Genomic DNA, 21,542 nt, shown 5'->3' with positions numbered 1-21,542 from the left:
GACTTGGACTTGACTTGAGACTTGTCAGTCTTGACTTTGGACTTGACTCGGGACTTGCCTATCTTGACTTGGGACTTGCCTCGGGACTTGAGGGCAAAGACTTGAGACTTACTTGGGACTTGCAAAAAAATGACTTGGTCCCTATGTGAAAAGTTGTGTAATTCTTTATTAGGCTCCCCAGCATGACCACAGGCTAAGCAAACAACCCATTCCAAACAGGCAGGTTTACACAGGTACTGCAGTATTTATTTTAAATGACATATTTTTGCACCATTGGTTGGAAGAAACAATGACTATGAGAAAATATAACGGGTATCTTTCAAAATTCTTATTTTATGGGCCAACCGTTCAAGAAAATAATCTTCACAGCCAAACTGATAATCTTTACTTTCCTTCTTTTCAGATACATTGAGTCATGGACGGGTCTGGAAACCTTGAGGGATGTGGATATGGAGCTCTACACCGGCTTAGAGAGGCTGTAAGAAGAAACATTTCTCAATGCATTTGTGTACATTTGCTCATGCAGTGTTGTAATCTTAGATCATTTACAAAATGGCAAATTGGCGCCGTACTCACAGCTGCCTGTTGTAGCAGCTCCTGGTATTACTGTAGTTTTTTTTGTGTTTTTATAACGTTTGCGATTTGTTTTTTATATTTATTTTTGCACTGCTCTGTGCATCTTCGTTCCACACAATGACGAGATGCTTTTGAAATTTATTGGACACTTTTTATAACTTTTAACCGCACTTCGGTCTCTTCGGATCACTGGGAGAATGCCTGCAACACACGCCGGCATTGTTTACACCCGCGACCAGCGGCAGGGCTGCAGAGCGGGGCTTAAACAGAGGATGGAGAAGAGGAAGTTTAAGCCCTTCATCCCTGCAGTAATCACTGGAAACATGAGGTCGCTGGCAAATAAAGTGGACGAACTGGAAGCGCTCATCAGGACACAGAGGGAGTACAGGGAGTCCAGTATTGTGTGTCTTAAGAAAACGTGGCTGCACAAGCAGATACCGGACTCCAACGTCACCATTCCCGGCTTCCAGACGGTTTGAGCCAACAGAGACACCATCGTGACCGGCAAGAAGAAAGGAGGGGGACATCCCGGGCACGTCACCGTTAAACAGCGTGTCTGCAGCCCGGACATCGAGCTCGTCGCCGTCGGACTTCGTCCATATTATTTGCCGAGGGAGTTTACCAGTGTTTTCGCCATCTATATTTACATTCCTCCATCTGGGAACGCAGAAGCAGCGTGTGACGTCATCCACACTGTGACTGCAGGATTACAGACACAACACCCCAGGGCCTTCATCATCATCACAGGTGACTTTAATCATGCTTCCCTCTCATCCACACTCCCAACCTTCTTCCAGTTTGTCAAATGTGCCACCCGTGAAAATAAGACTTTGGACCTGCTGTATGCAAATGTTAAGGATGCATACAGCTCCACTGCCCTGCCACCACTTGGCAGGTCAGACCACAACCTAGTCCTGCTCTCACCATCATACAAGCCTGTGATTCAGCATCATACCAGTCATAGTGAGGACAGTGAGGAAATGGTCTCATGAGGCCATGGAAACACTGCGTGGGGCGCTGGAGGCCACAGACTGGGATGCTCTGTATGAGCCACATGGTGAGGACATTGATGGCCTGACTGACTGTGTCTCTGAGTACATTGGGTTCTGCATAGTTAACACCTTCCCCACTAAAGAGGGCCGCCGTTACCCAAATAACAAGCCGTGGGTTACAAGCGACCTGAAGGCCCTTCTCAACAAGAAGAAGAGGGCCTTTAGATCACGGGACAGAGCAGAACTCAAACGGGTTCAAAGGGAGCTCAAGCACAGCATCAGGGAGAGCAAGGACAACTTCAGAAGAAAACTGTAGCACAAACTGGAGGAAAACAATACCAGGGACGTCTGGAGTGGTATGAAGGAGATCACTGGTTTCAAGAGGAGAGATGGGGGAGCAGCTGGGGATGAACAACGTGCGAACGAGCTGAACACGTTCTTCAATAGGTTCAACTCCAACGCCCCCACCCCCAGCGGACCCTCCACTGACTCTAAGACTGCCTCTACTGCATCTCTGAGCAACAACCCCCCACCTCCCCCCATCACCCCCTGCCCCCCACCAGCCCCGTCATCATCTCCCCCCACCCCCCCGCTGGCCTTTACCAAAGACCTTTTCACACCTCCCACCCCCAGGACATCCTCACATCACCCACAGCCCTCCACCACCTCCTGCAACACAAACATCTCTGCATCACCCTCAAACCCATCACTGATATCCCCCACCCCCCAGTCTGGACTCCACATCACAGCCAGCCAGGTGAAGAGAGAGATTACAAGGCTCAAACCGAGGAAAGCTGCGGGGCCGGACCGCATCAGCCCTTGTGTGCTGAAGGCATGTTCCAGCCAGCTCTGTGGAGTTCTCCAGCACCTTTTCAACCTGAGCCTACACCTTCAGAGAGTGCCAGTGCTCTGGAAAACATCCTGCCTCGTCCCAGTGCCCAAAAAAGGACGTCCTGCTGCACTGGAGGACTACAGGCCGGTGGCACTGACCTCTCACATCATGAAGGTCATGGAAAGACTGGTCCTGGCCCACCTCAGACCGCTGGTGTGCCCATCACAAGACCCCCTGCAGTTTGCATATCAGCCCCATGTTGGGGTTGATGATACAATCATCTACCTGCTGCAGAAGGCTTAAGCCTGAAACATGCTTCTGCGTTTTCACGGGCCCGTAAGCGCAAGAGCCCTTCCGGGTCCCTTACGTGCTTATGTATCCCTACTTACGTTCTGACGGGTGTCGACCCCCTTTTCTAAAATTTACGGCAAAGCTCCGCAAGCTCACTCAGCCCGCAAGGCTGTGATTGGTCTGCTCTACATCCCTTCTGGAGCTGCATTTCCGGTTTCATGCCCCCATAATACCGGCAGAAATCACGGAAGATTTAGAAGAACGAATATGGACCAAATAGAAGAGCACTTGGCAGAAGATATCCGATAGTATGATCACTTGTATAACCTGTCACTGACTGGCGGATTTGTCCGCCAGAAAAAGGCTACGAGGAGCCGCAGTGGCGATGTAAATAAACAATCGACGAAGAAGAAAGAAGGCGTCTCTAAGGTCGTCTTCGACAAAAAGCATTACTCCGCCTAGTGTTCTGGCGCGGAATTGCTTTGTAAGACGCGCAACGGTTGGGGAAGCATGAATGAAAACGAGTCTTGCGCCACAGCGGCGTGAAAAGACGCAGACGCAGTCGCAGAAGCATGTTTCAGGCTTTACTCCTCCCTGGACAGACCCAACACCTCAGTCCGGATCATGTTTTTCGACTTCTCCAGCGCCTTCAACACCATACAGCCCAGACGGCTGAAGGCCAAACTGGAGGGCACGCAGGTGAGTGCTCCCCTCATCGCTTGGATCGATGACTATCTGAGGGGCAGACCACAGTTTATGAGATTACAGAACTGTGTGTCTGATCGTCTGATCAGTAACATCGGGGCCCCCCAGGGAACTATGCTGTCCCCCTTCCTCTTCACCACATACACTGCTGACTTTAAGCACTGCACAGAGACGTTTTATCTGCAGAAGTTCTCTGATGACACGACCATTGTAGGGTGTGTTGAGGGCGGGAGGGAGGCTGAATACAGGGACCTGGTTGACCGCTTTGTGAAGTGGTGTGGGGAGAACCGCATGCAGCTCAACGTGGCGAAGACGAGGGAGATGGTTGTGGATTTCAGGAGGGACAACTGGACTGGTCCACCAACACAGAGGCCGTCTACAAGAAGGGCCTGAGCCGGCTTTATTTCCTGTGGAGGCTCAGGTCCTCCTATAAGTCTGTTGTGGCGAGCACCATCTTCTTTGCTGTGGTGTCCTGAGCTGCGGGCATCAAGGCTAAGGATGCCAACAAACTGAAAAAAATGATTAGGAAGGCAGAGTCTGTGGTTGGCCCTAAGCTTGTCACCCTGGAGGAGGTGGTGGAGGACAGGATGCTGGCAAAATGCTGGCAATCATGGACAATCCCTCTCACCCCCTCCACAAAACACTGGACAAGCTAAGGAGCAGCTTCAGCCACAGACTCATTCAACCCTGCTGCTCTAAGGAACGATACAGAAAATCGTTCCTCCCAACCGCAATAAGACTGTACAACTCATCTACCTCTGTCAGAGCCACCATCACAGAACTGCACTAAATATACCTGTCTCACTTCATCATTTTATACAATAATATTGTCTTTTGCACACTCTGTCTACATATTCTTACACTCATAGTATATTATGTTATCTATTGTATCGCCAAATACTTATATTTATACTGTCAGGCGTGTTGGTTTATCCTAAATATGAGAAGATGAGCCGAACTCGGTTTGTTCAATCAAGTATTTATTTAGAAAGCAATGAAAGGTATCAATCAGCAAAGCAATGGGCATCCAACAAGTCGCATCAGAACACGAGACCCATCAGAACGCATCAAACAGCCGGCGCCTGTCTATTTAGTACGGGTATCCTAACAATACCCGTACTATATATCATATATTATATCATACTCTTTGTATATTCTTTGTATATATAAGTCTATATACACATATTTATACATGTGTACATGTTATTATTATTATATTTTACTATTATTAATACTATATATAGGGTTGCTGCTATTATTACTATATACTGCTATTATATTGGTATAATTACTATCATATATATTATATACTATATATACTGTACTATTTTTTATATACTGTCTAACAATAACATTACCATCATATCATCAGTACTATTATTACCATCATCTGCAACTGCACCTCATCTACCTATTTATCTTGTGTTTCTGTTTTTATTCTTTCTACCGCAATATTTTTTATTTTATTCTATTGTATTCAAATGTACCGGCTGCTATGACGACTTAATTTCGCTTCGGGGATGAATAAAGTAATCTATCTATCTATCTATCTAACTAAAATATGTGGCTGCTAACAATATTTAACTCCATTCCCGTGCATCGGCCGTCTAATTACACAAACGTCTGTCTTTCTGTCTGACCGTCTAACTTATTTGAATCAACTTCACACATTACAGTATTCTTAGTGGTCCTGGGGAGTGCAGAGCCAAGTTTGGTGAGATTTGGACATAGGATATGTTCAATATGAATACAAATTTATCACAATAACGACCAACACTCAGTAATGGTCAGAATCAGCTTTATTTGCCATATACGTCCCAAAGATGTCTAGGGTATGATTAACAAACTATTAAAAAAGTAAACCTGCATTAAAAACAAGAAACAACGTCTAAAAAAATGAAGATTGACCATGAAAACCACTATGTGTGTGTTGAATTTCTACATCCTCTGATAAACTAAACCATAGACTGTACATTATATATCTAAAATATTGTAGGCCTGTTTGAGGAGGGTTGACAAGTAATAATTCTGAAGTAGCTCCAGAGCATTACCATAGGACAAGCAAACAGCTCTTCCAAACAAGCAGATTTACAACGGGCATTGCACTTGTCATTACATTACATGTTCAATGGAATTGAAGTAACTGCTTGAAAGACGGTTACTTTTGGTAAATACACACATTGACTAATTAATATTGCTAATATTGCTTTCATTTCCCATTCAAAATGTGATACAATCACAACAGGATGGACAGTGGGAACAAATGCAAATACCAGAAATAGCTGCAACATATGTGCAAGTGTGCATGCATGTTTTTTAAATTTTTTACAATGTGAAAGCTAAATACAGGAAGAAACAGGCTGAGGTGTATTGATTCTCATAGGGCTGCTATAGCACATCCTCCACTCATTAGTCCAGCTAAGCAAATACACTGGCACTTCTCCCATTGACCTCAAGATAACTAAAAGTGAGCATACGGTTCTGCTGTAGCTTCCTTTTAACTGTGATGGGACATTTTGTATTTAGATAAGTTTAATAACTGTATTGGGATTTTTAATACATAACACACAACAAACAATTACCTTCTGGTTCATACAATTCAACCTAGCTGCGGCTAGGGGCCAGAGCACCCTAGTCACTTAGTCATACTTGGGTCGATGGCTCCGAACAATGGAATCTGTTAGGAATTTAAATTCTAGATGGTATTTGGGTCTAACTGAAATTATTTGCAACTAAAGGGGGGGGGGGGGGGGGGGGGCATGAGCAGTTGGGCCATATATAAGGCCTTTATTCAAATGATTTATAAATAACCCTTGCTGCATATTGTTAATAATGAATCTTATAATTGTTCTGAATTCTAACTTTTGGTATTAAACCATTATTCCCTTAGAGTCATTCACAAATATATTTCAAGCAGCTGTCGGATAAGTTCTGGAGGTCGGACATGGTGACTTTGTTGACATTGTTTTGTCTCGTTGTTTTGGTTTCGAGGATCCTAAAGTTTACATCAACAGGACATTGTTTGAATATAGCAGGAACATCATATTCCTTTCTCCAATGGCCCACATGGCATCAGCTGTGTCAAGGCCTATCATGAAGAGAACATTTTGCTTAGCAACTATCAGAGTAGTAGAAGCGTCACAGAGAGCGGCTTCTTGTCACTTCCTGGATTTCTGTGCCAAGAGGCATGGACATGCCTGTGCACCAACAAGGGAGAACCAAATTGATTTGCGGTGACTCCCCTTCAATCTTTCATAACCAATCATATTAAATCTAATTTTTTTTATTATCTGCTTTATAATATAACTTTAGAAAGTTGCTTATTAAAAAATGTGTGCTATATTCATATTAATTTCAGGGTCTTTAATTTTGGCCAAAATATTCGCAAAGTGATGAAGTAAAATTATCTATCACTGCATTTATCGCTTTGTAGTGGAAGTATATCGTGGAAGTTTTTCTTCACTGCTTGATAAAAGGCTGGTGTGATAAAGTTAACCCATCAGATTGGGCTTTAAAGAATGTTTATTTTGCTTCAATTTCAACGTCTCAAAAAAAGATTTTCTGTAGATTGTATAAAGATTTGTGCTCATCATTATCAGCACCATCCACTTGCATTGCAAATTCACCAAATCCTTCAAACACCATGCCTTTATTGGCAATGTAGTCACAAAAAAAATCTTGAAATCTTATGTATATACCACATCCCATGGAAAGTAGAGAAAAATTATTAAAAACAATTTGATGGTTCGAGAAAGGTGATTAAGTCGAGAACCAAAGATATATTTATGCTAAATGGTCTGTATTTATACAGTTCTTCTCTAGTCTTGACTACTCTGAGCGCTTTACAGTACAGTTTCTGCCATTCATTTATTCACTCACTCATTCATACAGTGCATCTATGTGCAACATTTTCTCTCTGAAAAGGGGCAATTTCAACATAAAATCTCTTTGTAGAGCAAGAGAACACAGTGTTAGATTTCTAACAATGTGTTGTGGTGTTAATTCATTTTCAGGGCTTTTATTGTATGCAAACTTATCAGTGATATTGAACAAATGACCATGCTTGTTAGGGGGAGTAGGTGCACAGAGCACACTGGCAATTCCTCTGGGTTGACACTTGCAATTTGCGTTCTTGAGGCACCTCACCTGACACCTGCATTCATTACTATGAAAATGAGATGCTAACTTTTGGCCTGGGTCCTATGGACAGTTCTATAAATGAGGTCCCTACTCTCATTTATGTGATGTTAACACTCTGTTGGTAGATGTAATACAGAAACGTTCCTATTGTATGGAAATTCATCTGCCAATGTTATTTAATTATTTAGCATTTATCCCCAATCATAATTTATGTTGGCAGCTTTGAAAATGGATGAGATGTAGAAATTTTTGTTTTCATTCTTACTGTGTTGTTTTATCTTTTTCTCGTAATATGATATTTTATTCTTATTACTGCCTGTCTTTCTTTTCCTCTCTCAATGGTTGCTTGAATTGTCTTTGATGATTTTTTCTAATCTGTCTAACTCATTCAGGGATGGAACGGAAAGTCATTGTCTATGTCTTTCTCGCGCTCTCTTTCAGCACTATAACAAGGAGCAACCTGCATACAATCCATACTCGTGTTTTCTCCAAGAACCCCCACTTGCGTTACATGTGAGTACAAACAAACACATTACTCTGAGGCAAAGCAAATGTCTGAAACCCAGCCAAAAAATAAAAAAGGTCCCTTGATAGTAGTGGAGTGAAGACCAGACTTTTATTGAGAGGTGATTTGACGAATGAGAGCAGGTGTGCCTTGTCAGCTAGGGCGGGGAAGCCAGCCACATCCCCTGCCACACACGACCTGCAGGGGTAGAACAGAAAGGGGAGGGAGAGATAGAACACCAAAATAACCAACAGAATCATCAGAAAACTGGTGCTGTTGTGGACACAGGCATTCTGACATGTAGATTTACAATCATGTATCACCTGTTTTGCAATAGTAGTAGTATATTTGACGTTGGCTTATTATTAATAATCATGATATATGATTATTAAAATACAAATTATTTATTAAAAATAATTAAAAATTAAAAGCTATTAATTAAGAATAGTTAAATAATTAATTTGAAATTATCAGAGGTGTTAAAAGTACTGAAATATTGTACTCAAGTAAAAGTACCTTTACTTTGATGACATTTTACTTAAGTACAAGTAAAAGTACCCATCTAAAAATCTTCTCAAGTAAAAGGAAAAAGTAGCTCATTTAAAGTGTACTTTAAGTAAAAGTTACTTAGTTACTAACAACAACTTGATGGGGGCCGCTCTTATACAGTGCAAAAAAGGACAAGGGGTTATAAATCCAATCAATTAAAGGAGAATCTTTACAAATATAAATGCAATGACATTAAACATGTAAAACATAAAAAAAATTTGTCAACACAACATTTAAGAACTTTTGGTTAAGCTTCGGTCCACCTTTAGAGCACTAGTCTACAAACTTCTTGTTGAGTTTGAGCAGCAGCTGATTTTCAAAGTGAGTAGAGCTCATCCAGGCTCGCTGTGCAGTGAACAGCAGCACAGCTGAAGAGTTGCTCGCAGGTGGCCGAGGCATGTAGGCCAGTTTTGAGTTTCAGGCAGTGTTGTGCATGAACGAGTTCAAAAGAACGCGTTCATTGAACACTTTCATTTTTATGAGAATGTTGAACCGAACGCAACTTAATGACAAATAATGAATTTGAACGGTGAACAAGTTCATATTATCTGAGGTCTAGCTAAAACGTTACAGAATGTTTTCCTTCTCCTGAGAGATGCTGTCTTGAGAAAATTGTTGTGTTTATTTGAAAATAAATGAGGTCTTACAGGGCAAATGCCGTCTGAAAGTTGCAATTCCGTTTTCATGGAAAATTGTTTGAAAATTGTGGGGGACAGGCGCCAGGAGTGAAGCTTGCAAAGAGCGCCCAAATGTGTTAGGGCCGGCCCTGTGTAGCGAAGTGATCTCAAACTGTGTGGTGCGCCGATAACAGGTGGTGCGTGCGACCGGAGGGGAAAATGCGAGGCGGAACTAATATTATAGCCGAACTAATGTTTCGACGTCCGCATCTCTGTAACGACGGCGCAGTAAAATAAAATAAAAAATAAAATAAAACAGCCGCGGGCGCCTCTTCAGCCCCGCTGCAGTGGCTCCCAGTGCAGTGTTGTGCTTGTCGCGCATATTTTTCGCGAACAGTGAACTTTACAATCAGTTTTCATATGTTTAAAGTGCACATGAGGGAACCTATGCCGCATCTACCACTGCAGTGAGAATTGCCTTGCGCCTTGAACCATGTTTTTTTTTTTACTCAGTAAAGGATGTAATTTCAAATGTAGCGAAGTACAATACTTCAGTCAAAATCTACTTAAGTAAAAGTAAAATTACCCATTTAAAAAACTACTCAATTACAGTAACGTGAGTAAATGTAATTCGTTACTTTACTTTACACCTCTGGAAATGATACATTATCAATTAAATAATTAATGAAAACAATACAATTATCAATTAAGAATAATACAATCTGTAATTATTACTTATCGTCACCACTCTGGTTACAGGGACCAACCAGTCAATCTTTAAAGATCAGTCTCGAGTTATAAAAGTTAAATTAATAATCTCAATATTTAATATTCAAGTTTATATAATAAACAATGAAAGGTTTTAAGTTGGAGCACAGGCTATAGTTATCCAGCTGTATTCATATACATATGCACAAATAATCACAGAATAAAGATACTTTAATTACAAATGGGTTTATTAAAAAGGGAAATTAAGTTAATGTTATTCAATGATTCTTCATTTAACAATCTCCAATATTTCAAAGATGACAACAGCAGCAGCAGCACTAACACAATTTAGTAACACACATGTAATACTGAGGGTATCTATGTGTGTGTGGTCGTGGGTGTGTCTGCCTGTCTGTGTCTCTATTTGGCTGTATCTCTATGTGTGTGTGTGTGTGTAAGAAAGAGAAGGGGGAGTGGCAATGGCGTAATGACCCAGTCACGTGGTGATCTAGTCAGAAAGCAAGTGTTGTTAAAATTGCCTATTGAGTACCAGTCTCCTCCAAAGATCATTATAATATATAGCAGATGCTCTTTCAAATATTGAGATTAGCTGCACCTTTTCCTTCATCACTGTACATTCCCATAAACTAATGACACTCTGGCTAATCTTCTCTCAGAAAGTGCAACATTTTGCATCTTCTTTCCACCTGTGAATAAACTGTTACAGATCACACCATTGTAGACACGAGTTTCAGATTTTGCTGTGGGCAGCTTCACTCTTCTGCTGCACTTTGGAAGATGTGTGCCGTGTTTCCCATTAATTACCCAGATATTGACATCCCACTTCTAACTTCTGGAGCAGCTGCACGGAGCACACACTTTCACTTCAATTAATAACAGCAGTATCAGAATATTGATAACTAGCGTTGCACAAATCAGAGATTTTTTAATTAGTGAAAGCAGACACCATTGTTGAAACATACAAAATTTAACCAAATAGGTTTTTGTGAAAACAGATGTTCTTTAATCAGTATGAGCCTGAACGACCACCACATATTATCAGTAACAGAGACTGTCCTGGCAGCCCTACTGTATGTAAAATAGGTATAATATTTGTGTTATTTATGCTTTCTGTTATGTTATTATTTTTTATACTATATATTTATAATATTGCTAGCATTGGTTTTCTTTTATTTGTATTTTGGTTCTGAGTAGCTTTTTTGTATTTCTGAATTGTCTCACAGATAAACACCAAGAATATGTTTCAGCTTATTAGAAATACTGAATGAGTTACAAAGAATGAAAGAATGAGTTACAGGAGCTATAATTGAACAATTAGACACCAGGACTGTTATCTCTGCTGAATACGTCTGACATAATAATAGACACAACAATACATGGTAAGTATATCATCGCTGAGCTGAAGATTCTGACATCCACCTTATTTTCTGTCTCTTTCTCACTCTCTCCCTCAGAAACCTGTCCAAGAATCCCATGTTGTCCACATTATCCTGGCAGATCTTTGAACCTGTGCAGCTCCTTGAAATGTAGGAGTTTTTATGAGTTTTGAAGCCACTGTCTATTTTTCGTAATATCAGATTTTTTCTGAATACTTTACAAGGAGGAAAGTGAATAAGTGGTTGATTTGGCAAAAGGCAATTTACCAAGAGCAATGTAATTCTCTCTTTGCTCCAATACATTGTAGTACAGATGGAGGATTATAGTTGATTAATGATGCAACACAGAAAAATATGTTCTGAATTAAATGTTGGAACATATGAAGTACAAATGGAAGAAGGAAGTGTATGAGTGATCTGTTATCTTTGAAAAAGTTAAAACATGAATTAGGGTGTGTAACAAATCCCTGCGTTACGGTGAGTTCCTCGTCTTGAACATAAGGGGAATCAGGTAGGTGTCTTCAATGTCTCTCTTTATTTGCACTATTATCACACACATACAAAGCCCCAGAGCGCTACTGCTGATAAAAAGGAGAGAGTCATTAGTTGAACTGGAACACCTGTTTATGATCAGTCTCTCTCCCTGGCACCGATCCCAGAGCCAACGCTGACCACGACCCACTACCACAGGGTGAATTTGGGGTTTGTGGAAAATTAGATAATTTGGGACATGTATTTCCTTGTTCTAACAAAATTCTGTTTAGAGGACTTGCAGTACTTTTAGTTGTTCCACCTCATCAAATATGATTGATAATGTGGGACACCATGCTTTGGGTAATCTGCGACAGTCACTCACATTCTACATATTTAAAGACATCCTGAAGTTAAACTAAAAAGATAAAAAGCTATAGCATATGGTCTAGAGTTGTCAGACAGGAGTTAATGGTATATACAATCTGTCCCTGTCTTGTTGATCTGATTGTCTGGTTAGCTGACTAGCACATAATCAGTTTGTGCTCTTGGAATGAGATAATCCAAAATAACAGTGTCTGTCCTGTGGTCTGCAGCCATTGGTTTCACCAAACATGTAGAGATAACAATGGGAAATATAAACATCCTTCTATATTTATGCGGATTGCATATCTCACAAACCATTGATCTAATTGACTTCACACTTGGCATTTGTAATGTAAATTGTCCAGGAAAGTGCAGTTCTGGAAGAACAACAACTCATCACTGGCCAATAAAGGTCAGCAGTGCCTCTATTTCCTCCGTAAACTGAATAGTGCAAGAATATAGAGCCACCAACCGCAGGAGCCTTCAAGTGCACCGTGAATGCAGCTGAGAGGATCAACAGTGCCTCACTCCCCTCCCTACAGGACATACACATCAACTTCCCAGTCCGAATAGCCACAAGCATTGTGAGCAACCCAACCTACTTTCAGTCTTCTTCCATCTGCAAAATGATTCTGGAGCCTCCGTGCTGGTTACCCCGCCCCCCCCGACAACCACCACCAACTGATCTCTAACACCTCCATTTCTGCAAGCAAAGATTGCAGCCCCCCCCCCCCCCCCCCCCCCACAAGGAACCTGAACCAAGCTACCACTGTAGACTCCTGTCTACATATATGTTTACACAGGGGATCAGAGAGCAATGGCATTTCAATCCTGTCTACATCTTGTACATATTGAAGAATTGACAATAAAGTTGACTTTGACCTGTAGCAAGCTATAGAAACTACTTCCAAGCTATAGTAAAGGTAGTACTTAATCAATTTCCACTTAATTTCAATAAAACCAATCATTTTCTTGGGTTGATGCTTTTTTTCTCTGGATCACAGTGTTAAGCCCAGTTCTTTCTTCTGCATCGTATCTACGCCGCAGCTCAAGCGTAGCCTATGCATAGAACTAAACCAATCACTGTACCCTGATGTGCAACTCCCCAAAAATGTAACAATGCATTGAGGCGACCCACACCTCAACAGTTGGTAGCTTGGTAGCATCGCATCTCCGGCAGACAGTATTTCCGGATTTTTCTGCTTGATTTCACTCGCTTTAACGGTTGTACAGACCATGACCTGGACCTGTTAAAGTCATTGCCATTTTCTGAAGGACTTTTGATAGCAATGATATGTTGTACTTAAAGAGATTCGACATGACAAACATGCCTTTCTCTTGCGTAAAAGGTTTTATTGGTTTGGCATGTAGCTCATGAGTTTTTGTTAATACTGTCAATGTTCTTCTTTTTCTCCAGTCATTTAGAGGAGGTGCTGTTCACCTGCGGCTGTGAGATCCGCTGGCTGCAACTATGGCAACAGAGAGGAGAGGCAGGTCTAAGCAGCCAACATTTATATTGTGCTGATGGCGACAGGGAGATAATGTTGCGTGACATGAACATAAGCAGTTGTGGTAAGTTTCAAGTAGGGCTGCACCCAACGATTTTTTTTTTGTATTACTCAATTAATATATTTGTTGAAGTAGTCTAGTAGTTTTATCAATGTCTATACGAAGTCAAAAACTGACAAATAAAATAAAGAAAGTATTATTCAAAAGCATGTCAACAATGTTTATAATAATCTTTAGACTGAGCTTAGTGTACTCTAATAAAAATATTGTCATTTCAACTAAAATCTAAAAATAATGGGCTTTTGAAAAAGGCGTCTTAAAATAAAATACTTAATTTTAGAAAAAATAACTACATCGTTTTGTTTATTTTTTCTAAAATTTTTATTTTAAGACGCCTTTTAATATATAATCACATTTCACATGTTAACAATCTCAACTAACATAGCAACTACACAGCTTAAACTTTCCTCTTTTGTTCACACTTTCTCTGAAGTAAGCTCTACCGTGTGCTGCCAGGATGAACTACCGTAAATGCAAAAAAAAGTGCGGTCGATAAATAGACACGGTCCATCAAAATCTAATACAAGCCCCTTATGTATACTATATAGCGCCTTCTGGGTCTGGTCCGTACCGCAATCCTACTACTGGGAACCAATATTTAGATCATCGGGGGGCAGTTACATAACTCAATACACAGGCCAAAATCAGGGGAAATCCCTGCCAGATATAGAACACACTGACTAGGATTTGTAACAAAATGAGTCTTAACTGCAAGATATGGAGATAAATCAGATTTTGATATTTCAAAGTCTTTTTACTGAATTATTTTCACTGAAATTTTGTAATGGTATTTTTGCCACTGAATTTCAGTTCTAAAATGTTTTCACTTATATCTTTCAATGTTCCCAAATTCAGAATCAAAAATTCAAGTTATTAGAATGAACTTTATAAAATGTTGGTCAAATTCCACAGCTAAAATTCAGATGCCAAAATTTGTGTGCTAAGAATTCAGATTAAACATCCAGGGTACCAAGTATAAGTAATAGATGTTCTCACATCGAACCAAATCTCTGGCCAATTAAATACATGTTCCAGTGGTCATGTGATGCCTGAGATGGGTAAGACAAGAAAGAGATTCACCCTTAGAATGTATTTATAACTAGGGCTACGTTGTAGCACTGGTGGGCCCGAGCACCCGCACGTTGAAGCCTGTTGCGGTCGGTGGAGAGAGCGATTGATGACCAAGCTCACGTCTCTTCATTGCATGCGTTTTGCTTTGCAACGCTTTACTTCCTTCGTCCATCACGCAACGTTGATCCTTGCTCGCTATCAATTGCAAAATAAACTGTGAAAATGTCATGTAAATCGAAGGATAGTTGTAAAACAAAGTTTACTTCCTGTTGAAAGTGGGTGGCGCCATCGCTATTATTACGCACAGACATATAGATCTGTTCAAGTAGGAGCTCTGATGTAGCGTGAGCAATTTTGTTCAACTGGACATTTTACCACAACGTAATTTTCACACTGATCAGTAGGTGGCGCTTAGCCTGACATTGTCATACTCATTATTCTAGTCAGAATATGAGTCTGATACTGCTCCATTGGGCTGTGATTATGGGGTGTGTTTCAACCGAGCCAGGAAAAAAATTCCTCTTCGCTCAATTGGATAGACCTACAACCAATCAGAGCGACATAGTATGTGCCGTATGTTAAGCGACGCATAGTTGTTGTCAACTATATCACGACATTGTGAGTTATTTACTAAGTCAGACAGTCAAGACTTTCTCTTACCATTTGTAAGTAAGATGAACTTCATCCACGACGTTCCCTATTACGTTGGCTTGAAAAACAACGGAGCCTAGCATATCCCTCCACTTCTTGTTCAGCATCCATGATTCCGGGCTCTGAAAAGGAGCTGGCAACGGCCGCTGATAATGGCCACCTCGTCGTGCACGCCGAGTTGCATCGCCGTGATGCTCATTTCGGTCGCCTCTTTCAATTGGTCAACCATGAGTGCGACCAGAGGAGAAACGACAATGACCAGTGGGTTTTCATTGTGTCCCATCTTCTTCGTGACCATCTGGGCCAGCTGATAAATTCAACTTTTTCCGAATCCCGTAGGAAGGACGGCAAAAACATATTTTCGATCTACAAATGCCTTGATCATGTTTCTCTGTTCCTCTTTCGAAATTATTGCGCTATCGATGTCTTCAAAACAGACTCAATAGCAGCATCTACACATCTCAGCTCTCCAGCGAAAGGCATGTTTGTTGAAAACGAATTCAACCCAAGCGCTCTTTGGTGACGTGGTTGATTACGTTACTCTTGACCATCTGTCCATCATCGTATAAAGCCTGACCTGACAATTTGATTGGTCCAAACAGCTTCTGTTCGGGCATAGTTTTATGCAGAGTGGATTAACCAAGTACTTCTTGTTTCATGGCGAATCAATAGGTGGCACTATGACACTGAGGAAATATTGACACATAGAGCTGTTCAGGCTTGGACTCTAATCATGTAACAGACGTTTGGTTGGGATAGGACAATGCACAGTGGAGTTTTGACAACATCGTGTCATTTGTCGAAGGAAAATCCTTCGCCGCACATCGATGTTTACACGATTTGAGGAAATGTCACAATTGATCATGATCCAATGACTTAACTGAGCTCTTTTGAGCTGTATATTGTAAAGCAGCCAGGAGCAGTTAATCAAAGTATAAAACATTACACTTCCTGTAGCCACCAGGGGGCGCTGTGATTTCAAGTCATAATTTCTGTGTAGATTTCATCAGGCCGGGACACTTTTCTTTAGGGATGCACCGATATGGAAATTCTTGGCCGATACCGATACCGATATTTAAAATAACAATCTGGCCGATACCGATACCGATATTTGTTTATTTTCTTTTTGTTGTTATTCATTCACCCTTTTGTGCCAGAAAAATTATTAAATCATTATTTAAAAAGCACTATTTAAAAAATGTGCAGCCCTTCATCACTCTTATCTTTTAATGAGCACAAATTTAATCAGATTTATGAAACAATCTTTGATTTAACTAAACTTTATTTAACAGAGACATATTATGCCCATTTTACCACAAGTTGAAATTGTTCCTTGGGATCTTAATGAAATGACTGTAACACAGTATTGCCCGTTTATTAGATGTGTTACGGCTTCTGTGTGTATGACGTATTTTGTCAATTCCCTTGTTACCTGTGCATGAGACGGATGAATAGAGCCGATGCACATGAGAATAAAGTACTTAAACAGACGCTACGCTCATACTTTTTACGTCAAGTTACACTGCGTGAGTCAAGATAACTTAACAAGCCCTCCTCAGTTTGACCTGTTTTTAGTGTCGGGCAGAAATCACATCGCGTCAAAACCCACCGTTGCCCTTCGCGATGCTTGTTTTAATTAAACAGTCGGATTCCCCTGGTCCGCACCAGTTCTCAGGGTTCCCCCAGCGGTCGCCGTAGCTGAGGTGATCCGCGAGAAGGGCCCGACACGCGTCCAGAGTGGCCGCCGCTGACCGCGTACCCAGTCCCCTCCAACGGCCCGCCTTCCGCGCCGGCGATGGACACCGCCCCGCGGTCCAAGAGAAAGAAAGCCCCCGCACCAGCGACGCCGGGAGGCGACACCGGATGAGGACCTCCCGGTGCCGCGCACTGAGCCTCCGGCGGCGCGGAGAGGAGAGCGACGGAGCGACTGCTCCCCCAGCCGCGGCACGTGCCCAGCGGTTTTACCACAAATACGAACATCGGCCAATGATATCGGTCAAAGTCAAGTTTATTACCGATAAGCCGATATCAGTAAACGAGGCGAATATCGGCCGCTACCGATGTACGACCGATAAATCGGTGCACCCCTACTTTTCTTACATGTCTAGTTTGGACTCGATTGGACAATGTATGTCCGAGATACAGAACCTGTTTTTTTATGGCGTTTAATCAGACTTTGACGCCACGCCAAGGTCACACGGTGTGACGAAAAATCGATCACTTTTTATCTCCATCTTGTTATGATGACACTCATCTCAATTTGAACTTGATATGATGAAAGCCCTGGAACAAGTACTTCGAAGTAAAAATGGGGATTATGGCCAAAATGGCCACTAAATCCCAAATGGCGGGCTTCCTGTTGCGTTTTTCATAATGCTCCTTGAATTTTTTTTATGACTGGTCACGGTACACCTTTGCCCAGTTTTGGTGAAGATCGGTCATAGGGAAACCTAGGGGCTGATTCCAGGGGGCGCTGTTGAGCCATCTTGCCACACCCATTTCAAATTAATCCAGAAAACGTACATTTTCACCACTCTACATTTTCTCCAAAGTTTGGTAAAAAGTTCAGCATGGTAAAGCCCTCAAAAAGCCCCTTCTTTTGTCGGAAAAATAATAATAACTAGGGCTCATTGTAGCACTAACGGGCACAGGCGATTTCAAGTCTGTTGCGGTCGGTGAAGAAAGAGCGTTTGATGACCAAGTGCTCGTCTCTGCGTTGCATGCGTTTGCGCACTGCGGCAAGGATAAACGCTTCACTTTCTATAGCCAGCAGGTGGCGTTATGATTCTAAGTCATGGTGTCTTTGTTGATGTCCTCAGGTTGAGCCTCATGTCTTACATGTGTAGTTTGGACTCGATTGGACCAAATATGTCGTTGGCTAATTATTAATAATCATGAAATATGATTATTAAAATAACAATTATTTCTTAAAAATAATAAAAAAATGATAAAGCTATTAATTAAGAATGGTAACACATTTAATTAGAAATGATACGGTTATCCATTAATAATAGTTAAAATAATTAATGAAAACAATAAAATTATCAATTAAGAATAATACAAATCTGTAATCATTGCTTATTGTCGCGGGGCACCAGCCTGGTTACAGGGACCAACAATTCAATCTATAAAATATCAGTCTCAATGATATAAGTTATATTAATAATCTCAATATTTAGTATTAATGATTATATAATAAACAATGAAGGGTTTTAAGTTCGAGCACAGGCAATCATAATCCAGCTGTAATCACATACATATGCACAAATAATCACAGACTACAGATACTTTAATTACAAAAGCATTTATTAAAAAGGGGAAATAAAGTTATAATGTTATTCAATGATTCATCATTTTAACAAGCTCCGATATTTCAAAGATAAACACAGCAGCAGCACTTATCACAATTCAGAAAATACATGTAAAACCGGCGGTCAACCTATGTATGTCTGTCTCGGTGTGTGTGTGTGTCTGTGTCAAAGTGTCTCTCTGTGTGTGTGTGTGTGTGTCTATGTGTGTGCATGTGAAATAAAGTTAGTGTTATTTAATGATTCATCATTTTAACAAACTCCCATATTTCAAAGATAACAACAGCAGCCGCTTATCACAATTTAGAAAACACATGTATTCATCTATGTGTATCTGTGTGTGTGTATCTGTCTGTGTCTATCAATGTGTCTCTGTGTGGGTGTGTGTGTGTGTGTGTGTGAGAGAGCGAGAGAGAGAAAAAGAAGGGGGGCGTGGCGATGACGCAGTCACGTGGTGACGTCACATCTAAGATGGCGGCCGATCATGATTCGTGGAATCAAGGCCTAAAAACTCTCAAAATGGCGGATTGACTACAAAACAAGATGGCGGAGCCGTTATGAATTTAGAGCCAGAATGGGAGGAGAGGGAGAGAGGAGGCGTGGCCATAATAGACTCAAAATGGTGGTTTAACTTGCGTTATTCAAAATGGAGTCTATGTTAATGACACCATGTGGCCGGAGCTCACACTGGTGGTCGTCACCTGAATTACAGAAAGGGATTTTCAGACAAAGAGAATTCTTTGTCTCTGCTTTGGCGTTCGGCCGCATGGCTTCCAGATGTGTCCAGCCTCTCTGAATAAAGAATTAACTATGTTAAATGAACTGTATTCTAAATACAGATCGGATGTGTGTATAGGTCAGTTTAGAAGGAGAGAGAGAGAGAGAGAGAGAGAGAGAGAATACAAGGAGAGAGCAAAGCTCTTAAAAGCACCGTCAGAGACAAGTTACATTTACTTTACCACTCAGCACCCAAGTGGCGTTGTGTGCTGAGGTTTGACCGGTAAAGTATCTTTAAAGTTGTTCAAACGGTCACATTGAGCTGGAGACGCTGCTCACGGCGCTTAAAAACTATGGCACAAGGCCGTAACCGGAAACCGGAAGTGGCGAATCGCCGCTAAAACACTGGAGACTCGGCGGTCTCATACAAAACAAATACATTCAAGTATTAAACAATACGCTACGTATTAGATTAACATCTGCCCAGACAATAAAGCCTCTTATGTGACCTTCACGGTGTTGCATGCGTGTGTCGCGCGGATATTCCGGAAATCCAGTGAATAATCGTGGCCGCTCAAGCTTGGCGGCGCTGGCTCCTCTGTCGCAGCGAAGACCGAATAGGAACGGATTCTGCTTGCTCCTCAACTGGATGAACGTCGTGCTTCTGCAGGGGACGGCTGTGGAAGCCGTTTGTAGATCGTTGGGAAAAGGAAGTAAAGTCCGTGGGAAAAGTTAAACAGTCTGAGATTGTTCCGGGTGCAATTTCCTGCTTGGTCTTTTCAAGTTAAAACAGCAAAAGTCCTTTTGAAAATAAAGACGTTGACTGAGATAAAAGACAATGAAAGAAATGAAAGAAAATAACTCTGGTTGCCCCCTTTAGCAACTAAATCAGCTGGGAGGCCCCGAAGGGGTCTGTTGACGTCTTCAGAGCAGGGAAAAATAGCTGATAAACTAAAAGTTAAGGTTGCCCCCTTTAGCAACTAAATTAGCTGGGAGGCCCCGGAGGGGCCTGGTGATGTCTTCAGAGCAGGGTAAAATGGCAGCGATTATTGATGTCTCAGCACTCTTATACCACCTGGGGACTTCCTGCTTCCTCCGGAAGTGGTCACAGGGTTCAGTTGACTCTCAGCCAATGAGAATGTCAGGATTCCGACCTTAGTGGGCGGGGCTTGGAACTCAGCGGGGGTCCTGAAGGCTCTTCAGGACATTTTCCAACCACCAGGGGGAGATTCTCAGGCCTGCTGGAGAATGTTTTCCCTCCAAAAGTTTTAATCCTTTGTCCTCACCGTTGGCTCCAGGCTGTCTGAGGAAGGTGTGAATTAAGACTGAAAACTGGCCAAACTGGTTTCAGCTTGGCCTAGCTGGGCCCAAGTATTTACAACCCACTGGGGAGTCTACCCCAACACTGTCTTGTTTTGATGACAGTCATCTAAATTTTTATTTGATCCGATGAAAGCTCTACGACAATTGCGTCAAAGTAAAAATGTGGATTATGGGCAAAATGGCCACTAAATACAAAATGGCGGGCTTCCTGTTTGTAGATGTCGGCCAATCGTTTTGCTGGGGCTGACCTTTAGGGGGCGCTAGTCAGTGATTTTGCCAAGCCCATTCTTTAAAACGATCTGAATGTCTGCATGGGGGGGTTGTTTCTACACAAAAGTAGTTTGAGGGAGATGGACCCATGAACACGGAAGTTACAGCAATGTCGTGTGTTATGGCGAGTTGATGAACTTTGATGCCACGCCATTAATAATCTGCATGATGAAAAGTCACAGTAATCTTATGGCTACATTATAAATGTCTTGAGACCCGTTTGATACAGTTTGACATGGTTTGTCAAAGTGGATTTGGAGGAATACTTCAAAGTGTAAGACGTTCCAAAAACAAGACCTTTCCTGTTGCCACCAGGGGTTACTGTGATTTCAAGTCACGATTTCTGTATAGATGTCTTCAGGTCGCGACTCTTGTCTTACATGTCTACTTTGGATTTGATTGGACCAAATATGTCCGAGACATGAAACAACTGGACGTCATCCAATGATCAAATAACACAAACAAATTTACCTGCTTTTCTTCC

General features: G+C 41.6%; 1 protein-coding gene across 1 annotated transcript in view; it reads left to right on the top strand.

Moving 5' to 3' along the window:
* The window catches only part of LOC133955115 (NT-3 growth factor receptor-like), a 97,837-nt gene that overhangs the window by 11,535 nt on the left and 64,760 nt on the right, over nt 1–21,542 (top strand). The window contains exons 2-5 of the mRNA XM_062389787.1: nt 404–478; nt 7,978–8,049; nt 11,391–11,462; nt 13,567–13,721. Coding sequence (XP_062245771.1) covers nt 404–478; nt 7,978–8,049; nt 11,391–11,462; nt 13,567–13,721 — 374 coding nt within the window. The remainder of the gene's footprint in view (nt 1–403; nt 479–7,977; nt 8,050–11,390; nt 11,463–13,566; nt 13,722–21,542) is intronic.

Source organism: Platichthys flesus, chromosome 6 (genome assembly GCF_949316205.1).
Source record: "Platichthys flesus chromosome 6, fPlaFle2.1, whole genome shotgun sequence".
Taxonomy (NCBI): domain Eukaryota; kingdom Metazoa; phylum Chordata; class Actinopteri; order Pleuronectiformes; family Pleuronectidae; genus Platichthys; species Platichthys flesus.
Note: the sequence above shows the minus strand (reverse complement) of the source record. Positions and strands in the feature narration are given on the sequence as shown.